The sequence below is a fragment of the Pan troglodytes genome, chromosome 5, assembly GCF_028858775.2.
Source record: "Pan troglodytes isolate AG18354 chromosome 5, NHGRI_mPanTro3-v2.0_pri, whole genome shotgun sequence".
In the NCBI taxonomy this organism is placed as follows: Eukaryota; Metazoa; Chordata; class Mammalia; order Primates; family Hominidae; genus Pan; species Pan troglodytes.
The window spans coordinates 48930937-48948417 of NC_072403.2; the positions used below are offsets into that span (position 1 = coordinate 48930937).

Genomic DNA, 17481 nt, shown 5'->3' on the forward strand with positions numbered 1-17481 from the left:
TTCTTAGGCAACCTGGGATCCCCCGCTCCTGGGAGTTCACCATATTGTTGCTGAACTTGGTGCAGATACCCAAATGGCAGAGCACACTGCAGCCCAGAACTCCTGGGCTCAAGCGATCCTCCTACCTCAGCTTCCCGAGTAGCTGGGACTAAAGGTGCATATAGCGCCATGCCCGCAGGGGTAGGAGTTTTTCTTTCTTTTTTTTTTCTTGTTCTTCCAAATCCCTCGTTTTGAGAATCAAGGGGTAGGAGTTTGATGACAGCGTGTGCAGCTCTGCAAGGACAGAGAAGGGGTGGAGGCAGAGGAGGGGAAGAAAGGGGCAAAACGGAGGAGCTTGTGGAAGTAAGAACTGTGCTAGAACAGTTCTTTCTGGGCCTATGCCATCAGATGGAATACACATTCAGGTTGCTGGGTGCCTGCAGTGGCCACAGGGGTCACTGACCTCACCTTCATCATGTCAGTCTTACTTAGGGAAGGCACCAAGGAACCACAATCACTGTTGGCAATGGTGGCCAAAATAGAGACTCACTGGCAATGCCTTCATTCACGTCAAATGCTTCCATACCTGTTACTTGTCGCAGTCCCACAGTGACTGGGCCAGTTCCACAAACAAGGAGAATTAAACCCTGCTCGATAATCTGCACAAGTTACAAACCATCTGGTGAGTGGCCAAGTTGGGCTTGGATCTCCAGCCTGCCAGATGAAAGCACTTCTGACCACACACCCTCTGAGAAGGGGCTGAGTGCCATCATCCTGCCTGGTCCTCTCAATCTCTCTGCCTAGAGGGGGTGCTAAGTCACACCTGACTCCCTCTGCCTTTCTCCCAGTCTACCATCCTCACCCTAAGAAGACCCTTGGCATATCATGCGACAGCCTCAGTGCCAAGGGCTCCTTCTCCACCAGCAAGGAAAGCCCTCCCACCTCCCCACTCAAATCTCTAGCAGTCGCCAAACACACACGTCATATAATCAAACTCTTGGGTTTTATTTCTGTAAAAGCTCCAGCTCTACCTTCCCCTGACCCCAAGTCTAGGGCTACCGGAAGGTAGAGAAGCTCTGGGTGGCAGTGCAGGAGGCATAGGGCACACCCCGGGAGCGAATCTGTAGGGTATGGAAGGTGAGGGGTGGGTTGGGGCCTGAGGAGCCTGGGTTCAGGGACTCAGTGTGAGGCTCCATGACAGTCACAGGGACTGCATAGGACAGCACCTGGGGCCGGTCGTCATGGCGTCTCAGCGTGCCCTTGCCCAGGAGGTGTAGGATGCAGGAGAGGACGTCAGTGCTGCTGCAGGCAGACCCCTTACCAAGGCTGCTGACCAAACCCCTGGGAGGACACGGGCCCTTCTGCCAAGCCTCCAGCACCTGGTGTGGGGGAGGAAGGGAGAAGCGGTAGTTTAGAGGCAGCTGACCCCTCCTTGCTTGAGCTTCCACTCCAACCACAAGCTGCTAGGACAGGATGCCCCAAGGACACCAGGTACATCCTGACCTCACTCCTCACACTCCTACAGGCTACACAGTGAACCAGGTGCCTCACCACACGTGCACCCACCTTGTCCTGTAGACTGCTCCCCCAACCCCAGCAAAGATCTGTCACCCATTGTGCCCACCCCTGCCTACCAGACAGACAAGCTGGTCAATGTGCAGCCCCTCATCTCCATGGGCCTTGAGGATTCGGACGATGAGGCAGTTCAGAAGATTCCGTCTCTTCTCCAAGTTCCGGCCCTCTTCACCCTCAGCTTGCAGGTACGTCTGAGGTGGGATGAGCCGCACAATGTCCCATCTCGACCTGGGTTCCTTGCTGCCATCTCGAATCTTGAGGACCCCTGAAATAAACGCTGATCACTCACTCAGTGGAGAGCCCACGAGGAGCCTGGCCCTGCCTCAGAGCAGAGGCCCCTCTGGCCCTAAGTGCATACCTCCTGGTATATCCTTTTGCTCGTGAAGGTCCAGGGGGCCTCTTGAAGAGGTGAGGGGCCCAATCGCCTGATTGAGCATGTCTGCGGAGAGCCCTGAGAGCGCCAGCAGACTCTCCACAGAGACCGCCTTCAGAGAACAGATGGGAGACATTCAGGGCCTCCCCAAGGAGTGGAGAGAAGAGGATGGAGGGAAGAAGCAGAGGGAGTCAAGGTTTCGGGAAGAGAGGCAAGGGACAAAGTGGGAGACAGGAGAGAGGTGCAGCGGGGCTGGGCCACCTTCAGGTCGTTGAGATACAGCAGTAGCCACATCTGCACGGTGGACACATGCAGGGTCTGGTTCCCAAACTGCAGCTCAGCCCAGCCCAGCCACGTCCACTGCAGTCGCCTCTGTGAGCCTCGCTCAAGGGCAGGGTGGCTCTGACCTGGACCAGGAAGGGGGAGGGAGACAAAGAGCAGGTGAAAGGAGGGAGTTGGTGTTGGAGGGAGGGTGCACGCTGGTCACGCTCTGTTTATCTCTGCAAGGCGTGTGACCCCAGCATTTATGGACACTGGGGCTTCTGGTCTAAGCTTCCAGATCTCAGCCTTCTCTGGGCCTGCCTCTATGGCAAGCCTCAGGTATCTGGGAGCTATCCTATGCCTAGCCTGGTGCCAAGCAGGTTCTCATCAGTGCCTTCGAGGATTGCCCCATGTGTTTTTAGGGAGACAAAACCATGAAGGGAGGAAGGACTGGGGCTCTTATCAAGCTGGAATATTATGACAGGAAACAATGTCTCCCCTATTAGGAGGCTCCCTGACCACAGGTCTGAGCCTCTTCCCCCTCCTGTGTTGCTGCCAGCTCAGGGATCAGCCCCCGATGGGGAGTTTAGGATGACAGGTGACTGACCAGAAAAGAGCCAGACACCTACTCATATCTGGTGGCCTCAGGTGCCTCCTGCCTCCATCCTCCCCGTCACCCACAAAGAGATTCCCAGGTCTTATTTTAGAACAGAAAAAGCAATGGTCTGGGGATCAGGTATCTGACAGCACCTGCCACCCCCAGCCACCAAGCTCCTGCCCTTTGTTCTCAAAACCACTCTTTTTCCCATGGCCTAGGGAATTCTTATCCCTAAAGACTATCTCTCCCTGAATCTATAAAAACAAAAATTAAAAATTTAAATTAAAAGACCAACTCTTTTTTTTTTTTTTTTTTTTTTTGAGATGGAGTCTCGCTGTCGCCCAGGCTAGAGTGCAGTGGCACGATCTCGGCTCACTGCAACATCCGCCTGTGGGTTGAAGTGATTCCCCTGCCTCAGCCTCCCGAGTAGCTGGGACTACAGGCACGCACCACCACACCCGGCTAATTTCTGTATTTTTAGCAGAGATGAGGTTTCACCATGTTGGCCAAGGCTGGTCTTGAACTCCTGACCTCAAGTGATCTGCCTGCCTCGGCCTCCCAAAGCGCTGGGATTACAGGCATGAGCACTGTGCTCAGCCAAAGACTATCTCTTTTTACATCAAGCCTCCCAACATCAGGGTCTGCCCCCAACCCCAGGTCCTTTCCTAGCAGCCCACCCTCTCCCCAGTCCCCAGTCCCTCTGCCTGGCTGCTCACTCTTGTTGTAGAAGTTGGAGTATCTGTTCAAAGTGCCCCTCAGGTAGGAGGGCAGGCAGGTTCTGGGGTTCAGTGTGTGGCAGATTGAGGCAACAGGCCAGGAGTGTCGGGACAGGACAAGCACAGACACTTCTGGCATTGCCCCTTCATAGTAGAGGTCCTCATTCTCCTCCTCTTCCTCCTCTCCCTCCGCCACATCCACCACTGCTGCTGCCCCAGCTTCCTCTTCCTTCTCGCTCTTGTGCTCCTTGCCACTGGCCCCAAGGCCCACCTGAAGGAGCACAGGGTTCCCAGATGCCATGGCCTCCTCCAGTCTGCTCCACGCCCCTCTTCCCCCTACCCTCTTATTTGCTTATCCCTTCCAAGGCACTCACCTGTATTTTCTTCTCTGTATCCTCCAGCTTTAGGAGTTCCTGATCCAGCTGCTGGAGCTGGTAGACGTGGAACTGGCGCTGCAGCTCCTTAGAGGTGCTCAGGCTCTGCAACATCTGCTGGGGGAGGCGGTTGGGGAAGCAGGGACCGATCTGCTCCAGCACGGCCCCCTCCAGCCAGCTCGAGACCACGCCCAGGAGACGGTCCGCCATGTAGTGCCTGCAGTGCATGCAGCCCGGGCCAAGCCTCAGTGTGGGCACCAGTGTGGCCCAGCCTCCCACTCCAAGGCTCCAGCCTGCCTCTATCCCAGACTTCCAGGCCCATGAGCTGGCTCTGCCACCATCATCCTGCCTCCCGCCAGCTCCCGCTCCTTAGGTCCACACTCACTGGTAATAATGCTCAAAAGTGGTGGCTATCTCCAAGCCGGAGAAAATCAGGACAGCTTGCAGGCATTGCTGCAGCTGTGCCAGCCTCTCCATTTCCTGGGCTCCACCGATCCGGCTGCCCTGGATCTGCTGGTCAATGTGCCGGGCGAACTGCTCACTCACCTGAGCAATGGCAGAGCACAGGAAAGCCATGAATGAGCGAGCAGAGCAGGTGAGTGGGGAGGAGGGATGAGGGTCTGGAAAGTAGATATGAATGCTGGCAGCTTTCTAAGGTGGTTGGTGCTTTCATACAACTATTTTATAAGATCATTAACCATTGTACAAATTAGCAATATTAACAATTATGGAAAGTGTCTTTTCACATTGTGTCTAAAAAATCAAACTAATAATAATCATTCAAAATGAGAAAATAAGACCAGGCGCAGTTCACGCCTGTAATTCCAGCACTTTGGGAGGCTGAGACAGGCAGATGGCTTGAACCCAGGAGTTGGAGACCAGCCTGGGCAACATGGCAAAACCCCATCTCTTCTAAAAATACGAAAAAATTAGCTGGGCATGGTGGCACACGCCTATGGTCCCAGCTACCCAGAAGGCCGAGAGGACCACCTGAGCCCAAGAGGTTGAGGCTGCAGTGAGCTGTGACTGCACCACTGCACCCCAGTGTGGGAGGGAGTAAGACCCTGTTAAGAAAGAAGTAAAGAAAAAGAAAGAAAGGGAGAGAAAGAAAAAGAAAGGAGAGGAAAAGAGGGGAGGGAAGGGGAAGGGAAGGGAAGGGGAAGGGAAGGGAAAGGGAAGGGAAGGGAGAGGTGGCTCATGCCTGTAATCCCAACACTTTGGGAGGTTGAGGCGGGCGGATCACGAGGTCAGGAGTTCGAGACCAGCCTGACCAATGTGGTGAAACTCCGTCTCTACTAAAAATACAAAAATTGGCTGGGCGTGGTAGCATGCGCCTGTAATCCCAGCTACTTGGGAGGTTGAGGCAGGAGAATCGCTTGAACCTGGGAGGCGGAGGTTGTGGTGAGCTGAGATCGAGCCACTGCACTCCAGCCTGGGCAACAGAGCGAGACTCCGTCTCAAAAAAAAAAAAAAAAAAGGAAGAAGAAAGAGAGAAGGAAAGAAACAGAAAGAGAGAAAGAGAAGGAAGGAGGGAGGGAGGGAGAGAAGGAGGGAGGGAAGGAGGGAAGGAAGGAAGGAAGGAAGGAAGGCAGGAAGGGAGAAAGAGAGAGAGAAAGAAAGACGGACACAAGGAGGTAAGTTACATACACAAAGATGGTCCTGATGCAGTGTCACTGATAAACTAGGACTGGAGGCTACACAAGGAGCCTCATGTTCCTGCTGCTCTGTACCCTGCTTTCCAGGGTGCTTCTTGCATTTTAGCTCATCAATTGTGGGGGGTTTTTTTGTTTTGTTTTGTTTTTGAGATGAGTCTAGCTCTGTCACGCAGGCTGGAGTGCAGTGGTGCAATCTCGGCTGACTGCAACTGCAACCTCCACCTCCTGGGTTCAAACGATTCTCCTGCCTCAGCCTCCCAAGTAGCTGGGAATACAGGCATGTGCCACCATGCCTGGCTAATTTTTGTATTTTTAGTAGAGATGGGGTTTGGCCATGTTGGCCAGGCTGGCCTCAAACTCCTGCCCTCAGATGATCTGCCTGCCTCGGCCTCCCAAAGTGCTGGGATTACAGGCATGAGCCACCACACCTGGCCACTATTTATTTTTTTCAATTTTTTAAACTTCTTATAACATGGCTATATACTAACATATGTTCATCATAGAATGGGAATGGAAGGGTGGGTCATTTGGAGGAGGTGAGGAAGGGAGAGTTTGTCGGAAGAGACCCAAGGATGAGGCAAGGGTAGAGGCTTACGTGGGCAGCTTTGAGAAAAGGGAGCTTCAGCAAGGCTCCCGCACAGCCATTTTGCAGCGCCAGCAAGAAGGCTGCCCGAGGCCCAAACAGTTCAGAGCTTGAGTTCTGCAGAATATTAAAGTGCTCACAGTAGCGTGGCACAAAGTCATCATCCCGCCAGGATGAGGTCAGAAAATTGTTCACCTGGAAGGAAGGGGCAGGAGCATGAAGACACAACCCAACATGCCACCATTATGGTGTCCCCTCTCTCCCGCAGGCCTGCTCCTGCCCACCTGCTTCTCCACCACAGCCCGCCAACAGCGCGTCAGGTTTCTCATGATGCTGCTTGGAAGGCCGCGGGTAGCCAAGGAGCTCCAGTCATGGCTTCTGTTTCTGCCTTCTGTAGAGACCAAGAAAGTGGCAGAGGCAAGGAGGGTGCAGCCCCTTCACTCCCAAGTCCCCATCCAAGGGGGTTCCCTGAGGCCTTTCCTGACACGCTGCCACCCAAAATGATGTTCATGGATGGAGGTGACACAAACCTGGAAGATGAACAGGCTGAGCCCATAGGGAGGGGAAGGATGGGGATGGACAGAAGCCTGTGGTGTACACCTGGGGCCCAGGAAAATGCTCCTGACCAGAGCTCCCCACCTGAATCTCCACTACTCACTGGGCCGAGGAGTGGCCACCACAGGAGGGGGTGCCTCACAGGGCTCGACATGCACCAGCAGGTGAGTGAGACGGCGCACCCGCGAGAAGAAAGCTGGGCCGCGGCTCTGGGGGTTGAAGACAGCTTCCTGACACTCCAGGTACTGGTCCAGCAGCCAACCCAGGGGGCTAATGCCATCCTCATCTAGAGGGTGAGATAAACAAACCAAGGCACAGCCATGTCTGCAGGGAAGTGGGAGTGGTTGGGCTGAACAGGAGTGTGGAGATAGAGCAACTGGACGGAATGATACAAGGAAGGGGGGCCAGGTAGGGTGGTTTACACCTGTAATCCCAGCACTTTGGGAGGCTGAGATGAGAGGATCGCTTGAGGCAGGAGTTCAAGACTGGCCTGGTCAACATAGCAGGACCCCATCTTTAAAAATAAGAAATAAGCATAAAAAAATAGAAAAGGCCAGGCGCGGTGGCTCATGCCTATAATCCCAGCACTTTGGGAGGCTGAGGTGGGTGGATCACCTGAGGTCGGGAGTTCGAGATCAGCCTGACCAACATGGAGAAACCCCACCTCTACTAAAAATATAAAATTAGCCAGGTGTGGGTCAGGCGCGGTGGCTCATGCCTGTAATCCCAGCACGTTGGGAGACTGAGGCGGGTGGATCACCTGAGATTGGGAGTTCGAGACCAGCCTGACCAACATGGAGAAACCCCATCTCTACTAAAAATACAAAATTAGCTGGGCATGGTGGCCCATGCCTATAATCCCAGCTATTTGGGAGGGTGAGGCAGAAGAATCACTTGAACCCTGGAGGCAGAGGTTGCAGTGAGCCGAGACTGCGCCATTGCACTCCAGTCTAGGCAACAAGAGCGAAACTCTGTCTCAAAAAAATAAAATAAAATAAAATAAAATTAGCCAGGCATGGTGGTGCATGCCTGTAATCCCAGCTACTCGGGAGACTGAGGCAGGAGAATTGCCTGAATCTGGGAGGCAGAGGTTGCAGTGAGCCAAGATCATGCCATTGCACTCCAGCGTGGGTAACGAGCGAAAATCTGTCTCAAAAAAAAAAAAAGAAGAAGAAGAATGATAAAGGGAGTGGGTAACAAGGCACCTCCTGCACTTATGGTGTCCCCTGACACTTGAGAGACATGGGAAAGGGGGCAGCCCCTGGGCTGTGAGAAGACAGCACTGGGATTACAAATGCAGGTGCCAAAAGGGCCATGACATAATCCAGGTGGTTCTAGGGTAGAGCAAGAAGGAACTAATTAGTGGAACCAAGCCCTGAGATAGTAATGGGTCCAGATGTCAGGATGGTTACCAGGGGAGGTGATGTTCTGCACCACGGGGCTGACCAGGGCCTCCCAGCAGGTCTTGCCCAGAGCTTGGGCAGCCTCGTCATCAGGGAGGAAGCGGTCAGCAAAATTCTGCTCCTGGCGCAGAGCACCGTTGAGTCTGGGGGTGAGAATGGAGGAGGAAGGTGTCAGGGGCTTGAAGCATATGTTATCTCAGTGTCCACCCTTCCTAAGACTGCCAGCTAACCCCAGCACCCAAACCGAAGGCCCCCTGGTACTTCAGAACTGCTCTGTGCTAACTGGTATATCCCATTCCCAGCCCACTGGAGAAATCTTTTCTCTTTATCCTTTCTTCCCCTCCCACAGCTCAGAAAACTCCAGCCCCCTCCCCACGCATATTAAACCTCCATCTCACAGCTTCTATGGACCCCTGCCTGCCAGCTATTTGCAATAGCCTTACCTTTCCCACAGACACAAGCATACACGCACACTCTCACACACCTAGAACTCAGGTGCAGGAGGCTCCTGCGGTCCTCTGCCATGTCCTGGCTCCAGGCCTGTGCCCGAACCATGTAGAAGAGGCGTGTGTGACGACAGAGCTGCTCCCGGAACACTGGCCAGAACGTCGGCTTGGGGCCTAGGATCTCTAACCCCCGAATGCGCGTATCAATGCCACCCTGAAACACACACAGGACTATCTTCACTCGCCCCACACCTTGGGATGGGCTGGGGTCAGCTACGCCCTCGAACCTCACCCCTGGAGCTGCTCGAGACCCAGGCTGGTCCTCTGGCTCAAGATCTGCCTGTTTATGGGGCTCAGAGCCCCCTACCCAGGGCCACACCCCACATCCCTGGCCCCACCTGCTGGCAGCGCTTTATGCGGATCTGGATGATGGGCCAGAAGCGGGTCAGGTTCTCCAGGAGGATCACCCGGCTGGCAGAGGGCATCACATTCACCTGGCAGGGGGCAGAGAAAGCTTCACCTCCACATATGCAGAGCCAAGTTGGCTCTAGGCTCCAGTCCCCTCACTGTTTCCCTCCCTTCCCCAGCCCTGGGATGTGTAGGGTCCTGACAAAGCTGTCCTCATGCCACCCTCATTGTTCAGGGCCTGGTGGCACAAGCACAGGGATAAAGGACACTACTTTCTGTGGGGCTCAAGACAGGTGGGAGTAGAAAAAAGTAGGATAGGGCCACATAGAAGCAGGAGGGCAGATCCTGTGAGGGGTGGAGTAATGGCTAATGGCCCTGGGGTCCTACCGAGTTGAGTTCCGTGTGAAGAGAGCTAGTGCTATCACCCCCGCACACCACCACTCGGGCCGGCATGTAACTCGAGTCCTCACTAGCCACAAGCAGAGTCAGTTGCCTGGGAGTGGGGAGGAAAAACCATTTGGAACTTGTAGACAGGGCCCATGGCCAAGTCCAGGGGGTGGTGCTTCCCCCAAAACAAACACAGGGGCGTCACAGGAAAGCATAGGTGTGTGGCAAAGCACATGCGTGGGAGCGTTACCTGATGAGGATGCCCTGGCGCATGTGCAGGGTGATGTAGTGGGAGCCGGCGCTGCCGTTGGACTCCCAATAGGTCTTGGGGTTGTGGTCCGTCAGCTTGCTGGCCCGGTGCGGGTTGGAGGACACCTCCACCTTCTCCCAGCACTTGTCCTCCTTCACTTCCACACTGGAGCCTGGGGGCAAGTGGGAAGGGGTGGTGGTCACAGCCAGGTAGGGTGTAGAGGGGAAACAGACATAGGTGTGGGGAGGTGGAGCAACACGGCAACAGGCACGAACCCTGGCACAGGTATCTGAGGAACACATCAAAGAAAGGGATGTTGATGGGCCGGTGGGTTCGTCTGTGGTCTTCGATCTGGCCCAGCACCATCTGCAGCCACAACATCAGAGAGAAGGGGCACAGGGGCAGAAGGAACACGGAGACACACACGGAAACATGGATGAAGGAGAGACCATGCAGCAGTGGGACTTCCTCTACAGCACCAGCAGAGCAGGCCCAGATGGGGAAGAGGGGAAGGGGAACAAATGCCCCAGGGTCACTAGAGTCACCTGCTGTTCCCAGCCATGGGAACACAGCCCTTACCCGCCACTGCTTGGGTTTCATATTCTGATGCCACTCTAAGCCCACAAGCTCCCCTTCCTCCTGACCTGGATGCAGCCTCCCAGGATGTTGGTGATGAGTTTGCGGTAGAGGTGGGCATGCTTCTCACACTTGAACACCATGTCCCGCAGCTCCTGAGCCAGCTCCAGCTTTCCCAGGTGCTTTTCCAGGGCCTTGGAGATAGCGTCTCTTGCTCCCAGCTGATTCAGCACTACGGCATAGTCCCTGCTCACTGAGGTCAGGCGGTGCAGGAAGAAAATCAGTTCCTGGAGCACCTGGGTGGGGACATAAGGGAGGAGATGAATGAAGACAGGGCGAGGGCCACAAGGGCACCTGCAGTAGCAGGTACCCACTGTGTACTCTGTGTACTGGGTGCTGGGGGTGCTACAGTGAGCAAGGCAGAGTGAGGAAGTGAAAAGACAGGGATGGGGAGACACAAGAGCCAGGTGGTTAGAGAACCAAAGACAAACCAAAATGGAAAAGGGCACAAGATGCCCTGCTACTCTAGGGTTCTAGGCTGCTGATTATATTGGCAAAAACTGCAGAGAGCATCCCTGGGTTCTTTCATCCAGGCCCTACTGTCCCAAAAACCAGTTGTAGGGCTGTGTTTTGAGATGTTCAGGCACAGACACCTGGATGGCTGGGAAGGGGCTGACAGGGACTGGGTTTGTGTGTGTATACCCAATGAGCCTGCCTTAGAAAGTAAATTCTAGGTAACAGACAAAAATATAGCCACACTGCAAATACCTACTGTCACCATGACCCTAGTTCTCTGAGCCCTTCTGAAGCCTTCTGTGCCCAGGACTTCTCTGTAGCTCTTGCAGGGGACTCTGGTATGTGATGGGCCCTCTGCCTCCTTCATCCCCCTTTCTCCCACAGACCCAGCCAAAAATGGAGCTATTGAAGCTCTTAATGTTTTATGTAATAATATCTCCATATCCTTTTGTGTAAAAAAGAGAGTGGCAAGATCACACATTTGGGTTTGCTTATATTTGCATAAGGGAACACGGGAAAGATACATAAATTAATACAAGTAGTTACCAGTAAGGGGTGTGTGGGGGACACTGGGAGAACAGAGATTTGGGTGAGAGCAAGAATTCTCAGTGTATACCTTGTTAGAGCGTTTTGATTTGTGAACCATGTGAATGTATTACCTATTTAAAAAAAATAAAATTCAATTTTAAAAGCAAAACTCAAACCAAGAGCTCAAAGGCTCTATCACGCCCTCCAGAGCCTTGCCCAGCAGGTGTGCCTTGCCAGTGGCTGCCTTTATCGTCTCCCCCAGACTCTCCCCAGAGCAGGGCAGGGGTACCTCTCGATCAGTGTTTGGGGACCGCAGGCAGGCCATGCAGGCATCCACGGCCTCGTGCCAGGGGAGCAGCAGTGCCTCGGGGAAGTCCACCAGCTGCTTCAGGATTCTGGGGGCAGAGAAATGTGCAGCCAGCCTCATGGACCCCCTTTGCCCTCAGAGATCCCACCTGTCACCATGCTCTCACCTCAGCACGGTCAGGTGCAGGGTCCTGTTAGTCTCCGGAGTGTCCAGGCTCTGCATCAGTGCCAGGAAGGGCTGCGGCTGCCGCTGCAGCTGCAGCAGGAGTGGCTTGACCTTGTTCTCCTGGGTCCCCTCTGAGCTGAGGGCTTGCTCTAGATCCAGGAGGATTTTCCCAGCTGGACCATAACCCTCCACCAGACGCTGCAGGGGAGTGTTGGGACTCTGAGATGGGGGTTCTTTTGCTACAGGAAGGGGACAGTCACAGGAGTTGGCCATTGTTAGTAATGTGAAGGCTCAGAAATAGATTCATAACTCTCAATCTTTTTCTCTAATTTCTCCTAAAAAATGTTTTAAATTTTTTAATCCCCCTAAAAGTTAGGTTTGGGGATCTAATCTCTGAATGTCATTGTAAGACAGCTTCATGACAAATTTTATATTCTTTTTTTTTTTTTCTTTGAGACGGAGTCTCGCTCTGTCACCCAGGCTGGAGTGCAGTGGCATGATCTCGGCTCACTGCAACCTCCGCCTCCTGGGTTCACGCCATTCTCCTGCCTCAGCCTCCAGTAGCTGGGACTACAGGTGCCCACCACCACGCCCGGCTAATTTTTTTTTTTTGTAGTTTTAGTAGAGACGGGGTTTCACCATGTTAGGCAGGATGATCTCGATCTCCTGACCTCATGATCCACCTGCCTTGGCCTTCCAAAGTGCTGGGATTACAGGCGTGAGCCACCATGCCCGGCCTTTATATTCTTAAAATAGCAAAGTAGCTTCATCTGAAAACAGGAGAGCACTTCCCTTTATTTCAAAGCATGGAATATGTTTCTGTACAAGAGAAAAAGCTAAATGTGGGGGCTTTTTTAAGTCTTCAAAATTCTCTTGCAATTTTCTAACTTTACATCCTCCTTCATTCTTTGAGGGAACACAATGCCTGCTTCTCCATTTGTTGCTTCTCTCTAAGTTGCAGCTTCTAAGGTGGCATCACTTCCAGAAAGGACTGCATAAAAATCAGCACAGACATCTCTCCTGTGCTACTGCTCTGAAGGTGTGTCAGCTCAGCTGCTGTGTCTGGCACCCACCTTCCACTTTGGCTGCATCTTCTGAGTCCTTAGCCTGGGCCTGCGCTTCTAGCAGGAGGACATCTTCTTGGGCTTCTAGAAGGGATGGGTAGGCTTGGTTCCCTGCTAGGGCTTCAGGCCCATACTTCTTGTAGACATGGCAGTTGATCAGGTCCCTGAGGGCACTGTCATTGAGTCGCTGTGGCAGAGTCAGCAGCAAGTCCTGGGCCAATTCTATGGGCACGGCCAGTTCAGCTAGGATCTCATCATCCAGAATCTGCCATCAAGGAGAAGCTCTCACTGCAGACAGCCCTGCCGACACAGAGGCCCCAGGGAGCACTTGGTAGGGGTGGGGGTCTCTCTGCACACATACCCTCCATCCTGATCCTCTCACAGCTGGCAGCTGGCTCCTCCCAAACAGCTCACCCTCCCACCTCTGAAAATTCCAGACCCCTCCTCTGCAGCCCCTTCCACTCTCTGACCTCCACTTTTCATCCTGAGCCTTCCAAATGCTCTATACAGTCCAGCCCTTGCAATAGAGCCCTCCAACCTCTGAGTGTCTCCAGGCTGGCTCTACCTCCCCATCTAGGTTCTCCTGGAGGATCTGGAGAACCTCCTGATGGTCAGGTCCATCCAGCTTCTTGATGAAGAAGAGGAGTTCCCACCACTCAGCCAGGGTCAGGTGTTCACACTCCTCAGTGTCCTCATCCTCAGGCAGCACATAAGGCACAGCATAGAGTTCTGTCATGGGCCTCCAGCGCCAGGCAGGCAGGGCTGTGAAAATGGGCCAAGGGGCACAAGGATGTCACTAGCAACTCAGCAGGACCACCATTCCTCTGCTCAGAGCTGACCCTTGCTTCCTCCCTGAGCTCACCTCTACCCAGGACTCTACTGGCCACTGCCCCTTGGTACTCATCAGCCTCAACCATGTCCTCAATGTCTTCCTCAAAGCCCAAGATCTCCAGCATGTGCCAGTGCACCCAATAGGTGCGGCCTGTTGACTCCCAAAATACCTGGAGGATAGGGAAAGAAAGAGGGAAGGGGAAGGGAGGACTCACAAATGACTGGCTGTGGCCCAGTACTGAGGACTTATAGCCCTCAGGGTGACCACCTGGCCAGGTTTTAGAAAAACCTCCACATAACAAAACAGCAGCATATGGAGAATACACACACACACACACACACACACACACACACACACACACACACACACACGATGCCTTCTCCTTTGGGGGATGGGCCTGTCTCTCCTCTCACCCTGTCTTTCATGGCTTATGCCCCCACACTTCCTTCTGGCCTCCACCACTCCATCTCCCTGACCCTGACCTTTGGAGTCTGGCTATATCAGTTTCTTCCCAGGTGTGAGTCTTCTTGACTTCACAGCCTCCTAAACCCAGATTTTGCCAGCTCTCAGAATGGCCCCCCTCTCAACTACTGACTCTTTTCACCATCCCAATCTTACCGAAAGCTTTCTCTTTGGGTGGCCTGCTGGAGCCCCCCATATAGAAGTCCCAGCTCTGCCCTACCCCAAATAGACCCCCAACAGTATCCCACCACCATGTGCCACTCACCTGCACAGGAGGCACACCGTTGTTGCTCTGCCGAAACTCGCCCTCATCCCCGGCACTGATCTCCTCATAATCATCCAGCATCCGCACTCGCATCCCCGGCTGCAGTGTGTCCCGCACATACAAGGCATAGGTATTGCCACTTGCGAACTCCGAACGAGGGCGAAAACGTCTTGACCTCCTGAAGGAGGGCTGAGCCTGGGCAGCGGGGAGCCCTGGGCTCACATCTGCCAGCTGAGGCTGGAAGATGGAACCGGGGGACCGTGCTGAGCTCCTTGGTCTGTCTGAGGCCTGGTCCCAGCGCATGGCTTGCACCAGCTCCGAGATCAGGGTGCCCATGGCCATACTGAACTCCAGCTCCAGTTGACCCCTCTCCCCACTCAACTCCTCAGGAGCAGAGGTGTTCTGGGCTCCTGGCTCCGCAGCACTGTCGTTCAGCTGATCCAGGAGCGAGGTGACATGCAAATACCGCTTCACCAGGGAGAAGAGCACCCTTCCTGGGACCTGTGGGATACAACCTTTGGCCTATATCCACCTTGTCCCAGTTTAAGCCCCTCTCTCCATACCATCCTCTGCAGATAGGTGCAAAGGCCTGGACCCTAGATCTTGTTCACAAGTTCCCCCCACCTTACACCCCCAAAGGTTACCTGTGGTAGCTGAATGCCCTCGAAAGACATGGGGTGTTCAGAGAGCGTGGCCTGTGCAAACAGTGCTAGCAGAGCACAGCGGCTGTCAAAATCCAGGTGTTTCTCAATGGCTTCTTGTTGGCTCAGTGACAGAAGGATCTGAGTCCGGGTCCCTGTAACCCACACCCCAGTTGGTAACTTCTCCCTAATCTCACCCTTCCTAGAAATCTTAGACCCTCTACTCTTTCAATCCAATCCTTTTGCCACCACACAATGAGAAAGAACTGATTTGCTTCAAAAGCTAAAATTTGCTAACTTATACACATACACACACACACGCACATAAACACGATCTACAATAGTCTAAACTCTAAATTCTTCCTTTGCATAAAAAGCAACTAATTAATATGAGGTTCTTGAAGATAGTCTTTCCTCTTTTGGCAGATAACCCCCACCCTCACTCCCATTCCCACCTCCTTTTCTTCCAACTCTAAGAGAAGGGCAACAGAATCATTTACGTACTGATGAGATCAGAGGCTCCTGCCACAGTGTCCTGTGAGTCCCTGAGCCGACCCAGCCCTTCTCCTGCTTTCCCTTCCTCCCCACACTGCCCCTCACCAGCGTCATGGGAGGACAGGGCTTGTATCATCCGGCCTGCACTCCAGCGAATCTGATAATCGGGACTACTCAACATGTGCATGAGCAAGTCCAGGACCCTTGGGTCCTTGAATACTCCAGTGAGGGGCTCAATGCTGGCATAGGCGCTGAGCACGTGGACAGTGTGAAGTAGAGGAGCAGAAGGGATGGTGCCCACACACTCCTCCAGCTGCCGAAGGGCTCTCTGAATGAGGGACTTCACATCGGTTTCCATCTCCTCCAGCACAGATTTGTCCAGGGCCCCAACCTCCCCGGCAGACTCCTGGGAGGGCCCGATGACCTGGCCATCCTCGCCCAGCATCTTGTGGCAGTTGGCATAGATCTCATCCTTGGACATCCACAGCAGGATGTGCTCAGCCTTGCAGTCCACTTGGCCAGAGCCCCCGTCCCCCTCATCGCCACGCCGCAGGATGAGCCAACGGATCTGGTACTCAGGATGCCCATCATGGCCCACGCGCTGGCGGATCAGCTCATCAGGATAGGCATGTAAGCCGGGCCCCAGGGGCACCCTGAATTCCCTGTAGCGGAGTTCTCCCACCATCCTGGCACCTGGAGCACACAAGGAAAAGAGAACAGACAAGCTAGAGGAAGAAGAGGTCAGAAAATCAAAGATATCCAGGAGGTGGGGAAGCAAATGGCAACAGCTGTCAGGCGGGGTGGGGTAAAGCCAGGCCCAGGAGTTGCATGCTGCACGCTGGGTGGGGGCAGGCCTAAGCAGAGAACACTGGGGTGTTTGTTGTGAAAGAACACAAAATTTGGGGGCTAAAAGGAAGGTCCCCAAGACCCTGTGGCCTGGAGTGGGTTGGTATGGAACAGTGGGCGGACTAGTGGGGGCAGGGCAGCCTTGGAGTTACAAGTGAATCCCAAGGCCTTGGAACAGGCAGCAACCTATGGGGTATGTGAAGCCCAGAGGGGTATGTTTGGGAGGGAGATCGTGAGTGTGTGTGAAAAGGGGTGCTGTCTCTAAGGATTGGAGCATGGGAGTGTGAGACCCAAGTTAAGAGTCCCGAGATCGCAGAGTTAAGAGACCTGAGAACTGGTGGTGGAGTGGGAGGGCAAGGCGCGATGGACTAGGAGGAGGCACTGGTGGGTTGGAGGCGCCTCGGACTGGAGCAACTGGAACAAGAGGGCTGGTGGGGGCGCCGCGAGACCCAGGGCAGGGTGCACAGACCAGGTAGGTGAGGGGCTTGGGGGACCGAGGTTGGAGACTGGAGAAGCCAGGGGCGCGCGGTAAGGTGGGGGAGAGGGGATTAGGCCCCATAAGCTGGAACCCCGAGGCACGGTAGGATGGGGGACCGAGGTTGGGTGAGCGCGAGGCTCGATGGGCAAGTGGGCAGGGAAGGAGAAGCAAGGGGCCGCGGTGGGGCTCTGGCCACCTCAGAAGTCCACCGGGGTCCTGGCGTGAGGCCTGTCCTTCACAGAGCAAGGGACGCGGCACAGACGCTGGCGGCGACTTGGGCCCCACCTGGGCCCCGCGAGGGGGTCGAGACGGAGAGACGGGAGGGGGCGTGCCTCCGCGGAACAGAGCTGCACCCGCGTGAGTCGGCAGCCACTGGGGCAGGGTGGGGCCCGGTCCCTGCCAGCGGCTCCGCCAGCCAAAAGCCACGGCTCATTTCCGCCCGACCCAGCGGAAAGCTAGGGGCCCTGGGAGAGCGCCGGGGCGGAGCCGAGGATGCCACCTTGGCGACGCAGCACCTCCTTCTTTGCGCCGCCCTTTCCTCTTCCTTTAGTCCTCCCTCCTGCGGAAGTGCCCTCCCCGTTTCCCAAAGTCAGAACTGGAAAAGGCCTCGGACGTCATTTATTTTCATCCCCGGCTCCATTACTTGTAAGGGAATTGGGGTGGGGACAGACCCAGTGTCCTGTACTTTCTCTTCCACACTTTTTACTTCTTTCCCCACGTTTAGTCTGTACCATCCCCTCCCC

General features: G+C 54.5%; 1 protein-coding gene across 8 annotated transcripts; it reads right to left on the minus strand.

Moving 5' to 3' along the window:
• Window positions 1-963: 963 nt before the first annotated feature.
• Window positions 964-17260, minus strand: CUL7 (cullin 7). 8 transcript variants are annotated; one of them, XM_063812432.1, is made up of 26 exons: window positions 16935-17260; window positions 15520-16107; window positions 14923-15074; window positions 14279-14779; window positions 13582-13720; window positions 13285-13481; window positions 12729-12984; window positions 11657-11894; window positions 11473-11578; window positions 10208-10435; window positions 9839-9929; window positions 9564-9735; window positions 9314-9419; window positions 8917-9012; window positions 8557-8732; window positions 8082-8215; window positions 6773-6955; window positions 6399-6505; window positions 6127-6309; window positions 4262-4422; window positions 3877-4093; window positions 3503-3773; window positions 2189-2334; window positions 1913-2039; window positions 1614-1819; window positions 964-1358 (listed from the first exon to the last, which is right to left on the minus strand). In XM_063812432.1, the coding sequence occupies exons 2-26, from the start codon at window positions 16097-16099 to the stop codon at window positions 1035-1037; spliced, it is 5097 nt and encodes a 1698-aa protein (XP_063668502.1). In that variant the 5' UTR covers window positions 16100-16107; window positions 16935-17260; the 3' UTR covers window positions 964-1034. The 8 variants fall into 8 exon arrangements, with proteins under 8 accessions (XP_063668502.1, XP_063668501.1, XP_063668500.1 ...); XM_063812431.1 differs by having other exon boundaries at window positions 1614-1831; XM_063812430.1 differs by having other exon boundaries at window positions 15424-16107.
• Window positions 17261-17481: the final 221 nt, after the last annotated feature.

Bases quoted from the DNA above. Each gene is read 5' to 3' on its own strand.
- CUL7 (XM_016955539.4), bottom strand. From the start codon at position 17,171: ATGAGCCGTGGCTTTTGGCTGGCGGAGCCGCTGGCAGGGACCGGGCCC. The intron at 9,013-9,313 runs GTAGGACCCCAG...GCCCCCTGCCAG, and splicing joins TTCACACGGAACTCAACTCG to GTGAATGTGATGCCCTCTGC. The intron at 4,423-6,126 runs GTAAGCCTCTAC...GCCATTGCTCAG, and splicing joins CTTTTCTCAAAGCTGCCCAC to GTGAGTGAGCAGTTCGCCCG.